This window comes from Columba livia, chromosome 12, assembly GCF_036013475.1.
Source record: "Columba livia isolate bColLiv1 breed racing homer chromosome 12, bColLiv1.pat.W.v2, whole genome shotgun sequence".
Classification (NCBI taxonomy): Eukaryota; Metazoa; Chordata; class Aves; order Columbiformes; family Columbidae; genus Columba; species Columba livia.
In genome coordinates, this window is record NC_088613.1 from 2,391,380 (window position 1) to 2,404,703 (window position 13,324).

The 13,324-nt window shown below is 45.5% G+C and overlaps 2 protein-coding genes across 19 annotated transcripts in view; one reads left to right on the forward strand and one right to left on the reverse strand.

Moving 5' to 3' along the window:
• CAPN6 (calpain 6) overlaps positions 1 to 5,913 on the forward strand; it is a 64,909-nt gene extending 58,996 nt beyond the window's left edge. For 6 of the 18 annotated variants that reach the window (XM_021300295.2, XM_005511830.3, XM_065077240.1 and 3 more), the window contains one exon: positions 1,748 to 5,913. The gene's annotated coding sequence lies outside the window, so the exon portion shown is untranslated. The remainder of the gene's footprint in view (positions 1 to 1,747) is intronic. The other 12 variants (XM_065077248.1, XM_065077252.1, XM_065077246.1 and 9 more) reach the window with 12 other exon arrangements.
• PAK3 (p21 (RAC1) activated kinase 3) overlaps positions 2,085 to 13,324 on the reverse strand; it is a 36,575-nt gene continuing 25,335 nt past the window's right edge. Inside the window, exons 13-14 of the mRNA XM_021300297.2 lie at positions 9,625 to 9,762; positions 2,085 to 8,014 (exon numbers count right to left, since the gene is read on the reverse strand). Of these exons, the coding sequence (XP_021155972.1) occupies positions 7,925 to 8,014; positions 9,625 to 9,762 (228 nt within the window). The 3' untranslated portion in view covers positions 2,085 to 7,924. The remainder of the gene's footprint in view (positions 8,015 to 9,624; positions 9,763 to 13,324) is intronic.

Below are 13,324 nucleotides of genomic sequence, written 5' to 3' on the forward strand. Positions count from 1 at the left end.
CTCTATATCTCTATCATCTCTATCTCTATATCATCTCTATCTCTATATCATCTCTATCTCTCTATCTATATATATTAACTATTTAATACATGTTTAGATATGTATATTAAAATGTTAATAATTACAGAAGGATGTATCTTTCTTCCCTGTCCCCATATATAGAGTGTGTATATATAAAAATATTTTTATATGAAAATATTTAACTTTTAATATGCATTTTATTTTTATATTTTATATATAAGGCTAGAGAGAATAACATGGAGGGCTCTGCGTGTCCTTTTGTGTGCATCCGTGCACACATAACCCACATACATAGTATATAATTTATAGAAGATACTATATATTGCACTATACACAATATTATATAGTGTGTATTTACATTTACAGAAAATTTACAGAAGGGCTTCTGTCTATATATAAAAATATATACTATATAGCATATAGATGGCTAAGCATCATATGAGAGCCATTGCTCAAGAGTTACACGGGGTGTCTGTGCATGTGCGCATGAGTGCACACACATACATGTGTAAAAATGTATAAACTATGGTCTTATATATACCTACATATCAGGGAGAGGGTGTGTGTTAGCTGAGCATATAGCTGTCTGTCCTTAGTGGGTACATACGTACAGTGTTCCATGGTTATAGCAGCGTCCCCGTCTCTTTCTCCTGGACACAGCTTCACCTCCCACCCCCCTATATAATAGGTACACACTTAGAAACCTTTCTATAGCTGTAGGACACTATGGCTACCTGCCTCACACACCTGTGCTAGCACACCTTCCCCTTACCCCCATCTGTCGTGCTTGACAGCTGTATACAGTATAGAGTACGTGTATGTCTACAGTGCTGTAACACACTATCTGTAAATAATTATGTTTAGTGTGTGTGTGTGTATATATATATATATGTGTGTATACACGTGTGTATATATATGTGCATATGTATATATAGACGTGTATATATATATATATATACACACACACACACACATTTGTATATGCACTCACCCATATACTACTTACTCACTCTTTAGCTATCTGTCTAGATATAGGTATTTTATAACTGTATTTATATAGGTATAATATGTAATATATTTTATATATATATATACACACACACACATATATATATATATATGTGTGTGTGTATATGTATACACACACACATATATATATATACACACGTGTGTATATATATATACACATATATATATATATACACACACACATATATTTGCATATACACTCACCCATATACTACTTACTCACTCTTTAGCTATCTGTCTAGATATAGGTATTTTATAACTGTATTTATATAGGTATAATATGTAGTATATTTTTAATATATATATATATATACACACACACACACACATATATATACACACATGTGTATATATATATATATATACACATATACATATATACACACACACACATATTTGCATATACACTCACCCATATACTACTTACTCACTCTTTAGGTATCTGTCTAGATATAGGTATTTTATAACTGTATTTATATAGGTATAATATGTAGTATATTATGTAGTTATATAAGTGCCTCTAGCTGAGTATAAGTATAGTACATAAAAATGTATGTTGATGGAGAGCAAATTATATAGCCATATAAGGGCCTCTGTATATATAGGTATTCTATACTATAAATATACAGAGAGAACATAACTAGATAACACAGTCTATCTATACATATATTGTATTGTATATTTTATTGACATGTAGGTAGCTGCTTCTGGACAAAAGCACCATCCGTGTAACTCCCCGGATTCAGCAGGAGGGGGTGTTGGTTCTTTGTAAATACGGCGCAATGGAGGCGACGCACTGAGGACGCACACAAGGAGCTGCGGCAGCAGAACCTCAGTGGGCTCACGGCAGCTAAGTTCTGTTTCACGACCCCATGCGCTAGTGCCAGGGGACAAAGACGAGCGCACACAGCCACACACGTGGGGTGTTGGATACTGCAGCCCATCGAGGCGGGTGTATCTTCAGCCAGCCCTGACGCTGTTTTGTCAAACAGCATCAGCAAATCCTGTAGGAAAAGCTGCAGTCACACGATCCGTTGGTATTTATAACTTTTATTTGCAATACTTTAGGTCCAAGTTTCAAACTGCAATATTTTTACACTCAAGACACAGTCATGCACAATCCATATTTCAGTTTTCTATTGCTTCAACCACAATTTAAAATAACTTAATATTGGAAACAAAACCCAGAATCTTAAAAAAAAAGGATGCTGAGGTCAGTAAGATGGATCCATGCCATCAGCACATTTACAAAGTAAATAACTTAGTTCTTTTTTTAAAAAGATCAGTTACCTCTTAATCCAAAGTTACAGAAGATTTTTCACTACACATTTGTTTTTCGGTTTTATATTTTTCTTTTTTTTCCGTTTTTTCTTTTTCTTTTTTTTTTTTTTAAACAGATAACACGTCCTAAAAAAGGAATGTACAGCAAAATGAGATACATTTCTGATAAACGGTGAAAACGAGGCTCCTCCTCTTTACTTTTGTCTGGATACCCTGAAGACAAAAAAAATAAAAACCCCTATCGGACACCAGTGTAGGTGTAAGGTGGCTGCTTCAGACTAAACTGGCATTTAGCATTGGCTACATCCTGATCCAGTCAAGAGTTGCAGGATTCTTTTGCGAATCGTTGTGAAATGTTTGTCTGTACACACAGCACCGAGTGGCCCCGGTGCGGCCGCAGGCTCTGCCCCGCAGGACGGGTTCTATCGGGGGCTCTGCTGCTCCGTCCCCCCCGAGCAGCAACCCCAGCACCTGCAGCCACTGGCAGCTTCGGAGAATCACCCCTGAAGAGCTGAGGGGCTTTCTTTTTGCCTGTTGCTGTGCTACAGCCTGGTTTAGCAGCATTGCTTAACACTAATAATATAAACAGAGTGACAAAAAGCACTTGCCTTTGTGCACCTTAAGCGCTAATGTCAGGAATCTCAGCAGACGTGGATGTAGGACAAGGGGTAATGGGTTCAAACTGGAACAACAAGAGGTTCCACTTAAATATGAGAAGAAAAGTCTTCCCGGAGGTTGTGGAGTCTCCTTCTCTGCAGACATTCCAACCCGCCTGGACACCTTCCTGTGTAACCTCATCTGGGTGTTCCTGCTCCATGGGGGGATTGCACTGGATGAGCTTTCCAGGGCCCTTCCAACCCCTGACATTCTGTGGTTCTGTTGCAGGGTTGCCCCGCTTTGGCCCTGGAGAGCTTTGCATGATGAAGACCAAGAGGCAGCTCCTTCCACCCACTCAACCAAGGGACCCCTCGACTTCTGAAGTGAGTGGCTCTGCTGTCCCTGCAGCCACCACGGGCTCAGTGGCTTCAGTGGGAGCAGTTGTGCTGCCTGGACCACGACCCCACAGCCATGGCTGGGCTGGACGAACACCACACCCCCATCAGCAGCCAAGGGACCCAACTTTAAAATCAACACTGGCCATGTTCTGTGGTGTTTGCAACAGTTGAGCACCAGCCTGAGGCATCTCGGAGCCTGCGGCGGGTGAGCTACCTCCTGCCCCCTTCTAGTCTGGCGGCTGTGTGTGTCAGCCCTTGGCTGACAGGGCCCTGGCCAAGGAAACACCTCCAGCAAGACAAGTTTCTAGACCACTAAGCATGTATGACCACAGCTCAGATTCCACTTGAGTATAAATGGAGCCCAGCCAGAGGCCCATTGGGAGTGCAGGCAGGGACACTGCCCTTAGGGTGGGACGTCACCAAGGAAAACTCTTCTAGGGTGCTTCGGAGAATTGCTCAGAAGCCAGAACAAAGTTTGCAGGTTCATACCCACACAGCAGCCATGAATAGCATGTAAACGTCCCTCCTCCTCTTCCAAGAACACCATTTCTCCTTTTGAGATGGCTCTTGTCACCAAAGGTGCACACAACCACTGGTAGGTCCAGGCCAGAGAGAGTCTGTGTGCCTGATGCGTGCCAAGATTTTGGCAATTTGCTCTAGACCACATCAAAAGAGAGGATTTAGAAGGAAGATCCTGCCAACTTCAGCCAGAAAAAGAAATTACCCTGTCAGCTCAAGAACAGACACAAAGAGAAGTTTTAAAGATCCCTGAATTGCAAATCACACTCCAAGAAACTCTGAATGGTTTCTGTTGGAACACGACGTCGCCCTTTGCCTGCTTCCTGAAAATGGGGGAGGTAAAGTAAAATTAGTTACCTGGTCTGGGGAGACAGGAAAAAGAAGAATTTAATTGCACCCTTTGCATCTCTGCGTCTTTGTCAGGTTGCCCATCATTAAGTTGCTGCACATCTGTAGCAGTTATGGGTCTTTGTCAGGCTGCCCATCATTAAGTTGCTGCACATCTGTAGCAGTTATGGGTCTTTGTCAGGCTGCCCATCATTAAGTCCTGCACGTCTGTACAGGAATGACCAACACTCTGGTTGGCGGGTGTGTGGAGCGCTGACTTGATAAGCTTTAGCAAGGCAAAGCCGGGATTAGAGCGCAGGGCCTGGCTGTCAGCAAAGCCCGGCTCTCGGCTGGACTAAGAAATACACGTACTTACATGCTCAGTGTGAGGAATATTCAGTAGCCACACCAATAACTATACACTGGAAACAGAGGCCGCACAGACACTAGGGTATGGGGACATCTCCTGCTCCTCGAGGACAGCAGACAGGTACTTGCTTCCCTTCTCGCGCTGACTGGAATGTGCTTCATTTTCAGTGGCAGGACACGGGGAGATGGACCGAAAGCCCTGCGGAGGTGCAGCCATTGGCCTCAAGGAAACTCAGCACAAACAGCTAATTAAAAAAAGTGACTTCATTGGTGTGTCCTGCAAGCCGGCCAAGCCGTAGCCAGAGGTGGAGAACAAACACACGTATTTACAAAGGTGCTGGACCCCAGCAGTGAGCATGCAGCCCTGCAGCCGCGGCGCAAGTGTCTGCTCAGCCCCCGAGAGCGCCGTGCAATGCGCCCCTCGCAGGCTCCCAGCAGCACGTGCTGGTACGTCAGAGCTATGGGCATTTTTTCTTTTTCTCTTTTATTTTCTTAAATAAATAAACTTTTCTGTGCTTCTCAAAGTTCCCTGACACTGCTGCTGCAGCCCAAAGCACAGCGAAACTCCAGCGACCTGCCAGGTCACTTACACACAGGTCACTGCAGGGGTGGCGATCCTAGTCAAGCTCTGGATCGGGGTTTTTTGACTGTTAAATGAATTTTAAAATGAAGACAATTCATCTTTTAAAACCTTGGAACGAGTGCGTTTGAAATCTGTTTACCTATGCATTTCACAACAGAAACAGCCTATTTCTAATACTTCCAAAAATATATTAAACTAATTACTTAATCCGAGGACTGCAGTCAGAAAACCCGAGTTGGTTCCAGAGGTTTTACAGTCATCATCTTTCCCTTCTGCGAGGTCAATGCTATTGCCAATCCTGACACACTATGAGCCTGTAAATCATATGCAACACTTGCCCCTCTCAGATTATTTGCTGGATCCTGTCTGCCTCACGGGACCTCTAGATTTGCTGATGCAAAGAAAAATAAATACAGTATTTAATAACATAAAAAGTAAGGCCTCTTATCACAGCAGTTGTCTTACAAAGCCAGTGCTGACAACACTGTGTATGCTGGGGCATACACTGAGGAAAAAAAGATGCTACCATTTGCTTTTCCTATTTTTCATATCTGTTCTCTTCCAGGAAGCTGTGGTGGTGTCTTTTTGCAAAGCAGAGACGCTGAAATACTTACAGGTAAAGAAAATAAATAGGAAAAAAAAATCATCTAATCGTGTAGTCTGTCAACATAAGTATTCATATTGTATGTCCAGCAAACACGTGCCATGAAAAAGTGCTTTCCTTTTAAAGGACGGCTGTCTGTTCTTTTGTGGGTAGGAGAAAAATAAAAGCTATACTAGAAACAGAAACTGTCACTTGTTTCTTCACTTCTTACATGAAATACAAACCTGTTTCATTCGGATGAATGCTTTACAAATTGAGGGCAGCCCATCTCGAGCCCAAATGATTCTCTTTCTCAAGAAAGTCTCTTCCCCCAGATCGACAGCTTGAGCTGGCAGAGAAAAACGGGACCTCACAAAAGAAACAATCTTTTGTTATCTGGATATCTGAAAATCAGACCTGTTGTGCTCCCCAGGAAATCAGAACCGTTCCTTCCTCCTCGGCCGCAGGACCTCACCAAGCGTTGCCTCAGGCAGGCGGTGGGACGGACAGAGCCCGCGGGGGGGGCGAGTGTGCAGCATTAATGACAGTTGCAACACAATTATAACTAAATAAGAAGCCGAACCAGCTAATGGCCTAATTCAGGAGCAGCATGAGTACCTTCCTTCATTCCTACTGGCAAAACATGAAGGTGGTCAGTACCTTAAAGGCTATTTAGCCCTTGGCAGGACCAGGCCAAGTGCTGTTTTCAGCATCTTTGATTAGTTGTACTACTAAATTACAGCGACAAATACTCCATGGAAATGCTTTTTCTGCGTGAAGCCACATTGCATCTTTCAGAAACGAATAAAATACCCACAAATTGCATACTTAAAACTATTCCGCTCCCTTACAAGTCAGTTGACTAATCAAGCACAATCCTCAGTCACATCCAGGATTCCCTCTCCCCCAGCAACTCCGAGCTGCCTCGGGCAGCGCTCGCGGCACACGGGGCAGCACACGGCGGGCTGGCCTGATGCCCCTCAACGTTTCTGCAGTCGACACGTTTGCTCTCAGAGCAGAACTCCGGGGTTGCATGTGCTTTGCTCCAGAGCTCTCTGCTGCGCCGGCTCACGCGTATCTGAACTGCACAAGTTGTCCCTCACTCACGTTGTCCCCAGTTTCTGTGGCAGAACTGGGGTGCCTGGAGGATGCTCGCCCTCTGCCAAGAGCGGCACAGACCCTACAGACCTTGCCCGGGAGCTACAAGGCGACCGGGAGAGCAGACATCTGGTCTGGTCTTCCCTCCTCTGCTCCCGCACAGAGCCGAGACGGTGAATCGCACCGGTGTGCGCATTTCGCAGCACAGCTGCGGTGGAGGAGCAGCCCACGGCTCCGATACGCGGTGATCTGCCTGGTCCCAGCGCCCATCTCCTGCCGCCACCAGCACCTCCTTCCAGCCTGGGTCTGTGATGCTGAGGCTGCGCCCGCTCTCACCGCACGCTTCTCTTACAGCTTTGCACCAGACAAGCCCCTTCTGAGCACACCGACTGATCTTTCTGCTTTTTCATTCCAATAAGACTCTCATCCAGGCAAACATATCACAATTAGTTATACAAATCAAATTGTCAAGAACCAAACCACTATATATTCACAGTTGAACGCCTGTGTCTCAACAGGACTGTTTTATCTGCCCCACTCTCGATTCCTTTTTGGTTGGAAATGCAATCTCAGTTTCTTCCTCATCTACAAGTACCATGACTGGGCACATACCAGCGAGTGGGCTTATTCAAAAGGCAGTGCAATATGGAGTTGATGAATGGAGGAGATCCTTCTCCAATTCCAAACCATACCAAAAAAAAGCAAACCAAATCAAAAAAAATCCCAATGCAACAAACATAAAAAGGACTTTCCATCTTTAAGAACAACGACAATTTAGAAGTGAATGTACAGCTTATTCACAAGGTGAGAAGGAAGGGAATCTTCCAATTGAATTTGCTTTACCTTGGAAATGGCTGAGGCAGCAAGGCATTTTCAGTCATTACCTGTCTTAAGCCCTGTTTCGTCTTAAAAATAAATTAAGGAGCCAGAAAGCAGGAAGAAGACAAATGATAGTTTTTTACTCCTTGAGGGACTGGGTTTTCTCCCTCTTACCACCGTGACTGCGACCGTTGGTGTGTCCATCCATCCATCTGTCCTGCAGCACAAGAGTTGAGGTTTTATAGAGTTTTTGTTCTCAGTCCCGCTCTGAGCTGGCGTGGGAGAAAGCGGCCTGAAGCGCTAGCGGCTGCTGTTCTTAATCGCTTCCTTTGCTGCAATGATCAGAGGAGTCAGGCTGGAGAGCGGCTTGGCTAATTTTAAAAATGGATGCTGCCCAAAGGAAAAAAAGAAAGACGTGAACCATTATTTTCCAAACTCAGTTACTCACAGGTTCAAGCAGTATTCCTCTGGTTACCAGGAACATGAAAACAGGACAAGCCGAGTGCTGCGAACGGAGCGGGACACGGCAGCCAGCACAGCGGTTCGCGCAGGAAGGGCAAGCAGCTCTGCCAGCCCTAGAGATGAGCTCGGCTGGTGGGCATCACCCTCCCAGAAGGAGCCTGACTGTGGTATCCACCCGCTGCAAAGGCTTGTCCTCTGCACTCGCCAGGAAGGACACGGCAACCCAGACAGAGCTGCCACGGAATCCTGCGGCCACCCAGCACCCACGGAATCCTGTGGCCACCCAGCACCCACGGAATCCTGTGGCCACCCAGCCCTTGGTGCCAGAGCCGTCCCTGGTGCGGGATGGCAGGAGGTACCAGCTGCGTGCGGTGTGCCCAGGGGCACGATCTCTCAGCCTGGTGGTAGAGCTGAGAGAAAGGTAGAAAAGTCAAGCATGAGGGAGTCCGAGGAGGCGGACTGGTGGGAGACACCAACTGCCTGGGACACCAACAACCACCAGTGAAAAAAGCAAGATCAAGGGGATCTTGTATCCTCTTCCTGCCAGAATGAAGACAGTAGCTCAGGGGAAAGGGGGAATGCAGGCAAGTCCACACTTGGGGCAGCAAGTGAAACCCCCCACTTGCCCAGGTGCCTCTGTACAACAGGTATGAGGCTCTGGATGTGGAAAGCCGGTCAATGGATGAGGAAGATGAAGGTCCATCTACACCAGAGGTGTTGACAGGATCAGAAAGGCCTACCACCTGTATCACAACCACCTCCACAGGGAAGAAAAGAATGGTTATAGTTGTAGGTGAGGGGAACAGAGGGTCCAGTATGCCAGACAGACCCTCTTAGGGATGTCTGCTGCCTCCCCGGGGCCTGGGATAAGGACATCACCAGGAAATCTGCCAGCTGGTACAGCCCTCAGGCCACTGCCTATGACTGCTCTCCTGTGCGGGTGACGATTAAGTTAGAACCCGTAATCCAAGGGGGATCAAAAGAGACTTCAGGGCTTGGGATGGTTGGTGAGGGAACTGGGAGTACAGGACATCCTGAGAGTTGGGCTGTTCAACTGGAGAAGAGAAGCTCCAGGGAGACCTTACTGAGGCCTTTCAGTGCTTAAAAGGGGCCAATAAGAAAGATGGGGACAGGCTTTTCATCAGGGCCTGTTGCAACAGGACAAGGGGTGATGGTTTTAGACTAAAGGAGGGAGATTCAGGCTGGACATGAGGAAGAAATTGTTGTCCCTGAGGGTGGTGAGAGCCTGTCCCAGGTTGGCCAGAGAGGTGGTGGCTGAACCATCCCTGGAGACATCCCAGGCCAGGCTGGACGGGGCTCTGAGCAACCTGAGCTGGTGAAGATGTCCCTGCTCGTGGCAGGGGGGGCACTGGGGAGCTGGGAAGGGCCCTCCAACCCAAACCATTCTGTGATTCTACTATTTTCCATTTGAAAAGCACCAAGAAAGACTAGAGACTAATATGAGAGGGTTCCACCTTTGAGCTGGCTGATGAGAAAACCATCACAGCGGTTTGACTCGCAGCCACTCTGCATTTTACCTGCAGAAGTTCCTTGGCGGAGCCTCGCCTGTCCACGTCCATCTCCAGGCAGCAGTTCAGGAAGTCGCGGAACACGGCGGAGAGTCGCTCGGGGTTCTGCAGTTCTGGTGTCCCGTTCGTAGCGATCAGATACAGCGCCTAGAGCAACAGGAAACACGACACTCTGCCTGTTTCTTTCACACCTGTAACTGCTCATGCAGACCCCGTTTTTCCAGGTCCGGTCTCCAGTGGCAGTTTCTTCCTGGCAGAGGGTCAGAGATAATTTTTCTATGCCAACAAAAAAAATCCTGATGCAGCCATAGCTATTCCAACATCAAAATGATCCTGCCTTGACAGCTCATTTCATTGGCTGACCTAGTTAGGATCAACAGCATCAGCAAAAGCACATTTTGCCTCTCCAAGGATTGACACTAGCTTTACAGGCCATTTTAAAGAATGAATTTGGTCTAACTGCATTATTTCAAAGGATTATTACACAAAATGAATCTCTGCAGTGCTCACTGGTCCCTCAAGTACAGCCTCCATACTGCAAAGGCTGTCATATTTTTTGCTCTGTTCTTGATAAAAATGGTAACTAGGTGAAAAGAAAGGATATTATCAGCTTATTCCTTGGATAAAGAAACAGAAACATTTGGAACCTCATTTTCAACAGACACATAAACTGCAGGAACAAACATATTGAGAAGAAAATGCGTAACTGGGCAGACAGGAGCCACCTGCAACTATGACTTTCAGCAGCCCCCAAATTCCAGATCGGCTTCACTCATGTGGTAAAGGACAAACTTTTAATGGTCTAATTAGAAAAATGAGTAATTCCATCCCTATTGTAACCCCACGCTAATGTTGATATTCAAATAGATACACGAATGATGCCCCCACCTAAGAAATTGCCTTTTCAGGGTCATCTTCACAGACAGAAGAGCTGGAACAACTGTAGCAGTTCAGGTACCTTAGCAAGTCTTCCCGATATTCCTCAGGCCAAGGAATTACCATGTCATTTTGCGAAACACAGGGTTGAGCATTATCCAACGTGGTTCGCTTGTAACCCAGGTCTAACGTGCTGAGAAGCTAGAGAAATGAGTTTACTCTGCTTTTGCAAGATGTTCTTTACAAACATAAGGTGAATGTTTTGAACAATTCAAACTTAAATTTGCAGAATATGTCCAATATATACAGTAATAATAATATAAACCGGCCTAGGAGTCTTCCAAAGGCATTGGACACCGATGGCAACCTTGGAAGTTTTATCCCAGCTGCATTCACCTGGCTGTGAACATGAGTGCCAGGACAAACAGAGCTCTTTGAGCTGTTTATCTCTTCACAGAGGATGAATCATGAGGAAGAGTCATCTTGAGCTCAGTACTGCACCTCTTCAATACTTCTACAACAGAAAAAGGTCTATGGGAAGCTCAAGTACCCATTATTTATCTTTTGGTTTCCTATGACACAGCCGGCAAAGCAAAACAACCACTGTACAAAGGAAATGGGTGTTTGCAGTAGCTGCAAAGGGGCAATAAGCTTGTTAATTTGTTTAACATGCCAAGAAACAAGAACGGATCCAGCACACAACTATAGCTGCAGTCTGTGAAAACGATATCCTGAAGTTATCCAGGCCACCCAGCCACATGACAGAACAACATACAGATGATTTACAAGCCTGAAACAGTAGAAGATCCACAGCATTTGGAAAATATGCTACAGTTTTGAGGAAAATTGAGGTGCCGTGCTTAATAAATGAAAAAGCAAACAGAAATGCTTAAGGTTTTAAGTTGAAACCGGGGAGGTCCGGCCTGCATTTCAAAGGATATTTATCACACCAGTGTTTGTCCCTCAGGCGCGAGGCACAAGCCTGATGGAGGGAAATCACAGTGAGAGAAAACAAATACCGTCACAGAAATATGCGGGACACTCGTGGCTGGAAAATGGTTCATTCCCGTGAGTCCTGCACAGGTCAGAAAGAACCTGGACAACATGGGATGCGTTTGCACTACATGTGGGAAGCAACAAATGCTGCTAACTCTACGATTAACGATCCTTTAATGCCTTTATAATTAATTTATATATTTATATTAGTGTCAGTAACTGAAGTTCCTGTGTGCCTTCCATCATTAAAACAATCATTCATAAAAATGAAACAATATCCTTTTGTTTCCAGGCTTTGCAGAATTCCCTGAATGTTCTAAACGCGACTATTAAACCCAACAGCTACTGTTTGCCATCTGCCGAAAAACTAAGCTGTACAAACAGGTCTGTCTTATAAACTCTCCTGTTTGGGTGCAGCTGAGACCTCTGTGATTCCACCTACAACAGCAGATGGACCCTATCCTGGTTGGGGTAGATCTACCTTAAAACCCAGCTGATAACGGCACTTGAGGCGATCCATCACGAGCTGTTCAGTGTCCCAAGCTCAGGGACAACGACCACAGCAAAAGAGCCCAGGAAGCTGATCCAGCTGGTACCAACTCCAGAGGCCTGGTTTTAATCTACTGCAATTGTACTCAGACACCTCAAGATGCCTTAAAGCTCTAACTGTTCACGTTGATCTCAACTCCAACAAGAGATGAGGCACGCATGGAGAAAAAGAGCATCTCAAACTAGCCGGGTAAGGGCAGGAAAGGCAACGTGCATTTGGTCAGAGATAAGAAATGCAGCTGTCTTTCAACAGTTGACCTGAGGCTTCTCAAGGAGCCCTAATCAACATTTGAGGTTAATAAAGCAGGGAGTTTTCAGCATCCAGACCAGTAATGCTTATTCTCTTCATCTGTTTTTGCCGCCTCGTACCAGGCGAACGCATTTTTTCAAGGTTCTTCCATGGGAGCAAGTGGAACACGGGGTCATCCCTTTGCAGGAAACAGAGGCAGAACGGGTGATGTGCACGAGGCTCGGCTGGTGACAGTAATGTGACAGTGGCGCAGGCCCAGTGCGGCCTCAGCATCGCTCGCAAGGCAAACCTGCTTCTCCCTCATCCCCCCAGGCTGCACAGCACACGCCGCTCGTGTGTGCTGCAAACAGAGACCCCAGGGCACCTACCCAACCAAAAGGAGCCTTCCAGGAAAACTCAGGTAGAAGACTGAAATTCATTGCATTCCTTTCCTAAGCATCATGGCTGGGGGTACCTCCTCACGGTTCTGTTGTCTGTTCTTTCAGTGTGCAGTGCAGACACGAGTGCAGCCTTGCTGCTACGAGAAAAGCTAAAGGTCGTGCTCTATTTTAATTCTAGCCTTAACCAAAATTACGAACGTATACACACGGGTCAAAATTAATTTCCTCACTAATTCCTGCATCCTATCAGGAATTTACTGTGCAGCGTTTCTGTTGGTTTCAGCTATGAGGCATGAGGTTTTGTCTTGGTATACACTCCCTCACTATTATACGCTCATTTGATACAAGAACTAGTAACTTCACTTGAAGGAATTAGGATAAAACTGAAAACTTCAAAACATCAAAAATACATTTGTTCACTACAAGCACCTGTGCTAAAACATACTTTTAGAAATGTATTTCATAATAAATGATTATGGCATTACTAGTGACACATAGGGAAAGGCTCAGGTAAGCAATCAGCTCCTCTGCCTGCAGATACAGTTGAAATGCTTCTCATAAAAATTCCCCAACTGGAGAAACTCGCCACTGAAAAATTCTTGTCACCCAGACAGACAGAACATTTCAAACACGGTGGGAGGCAAAACCGGTATATTTC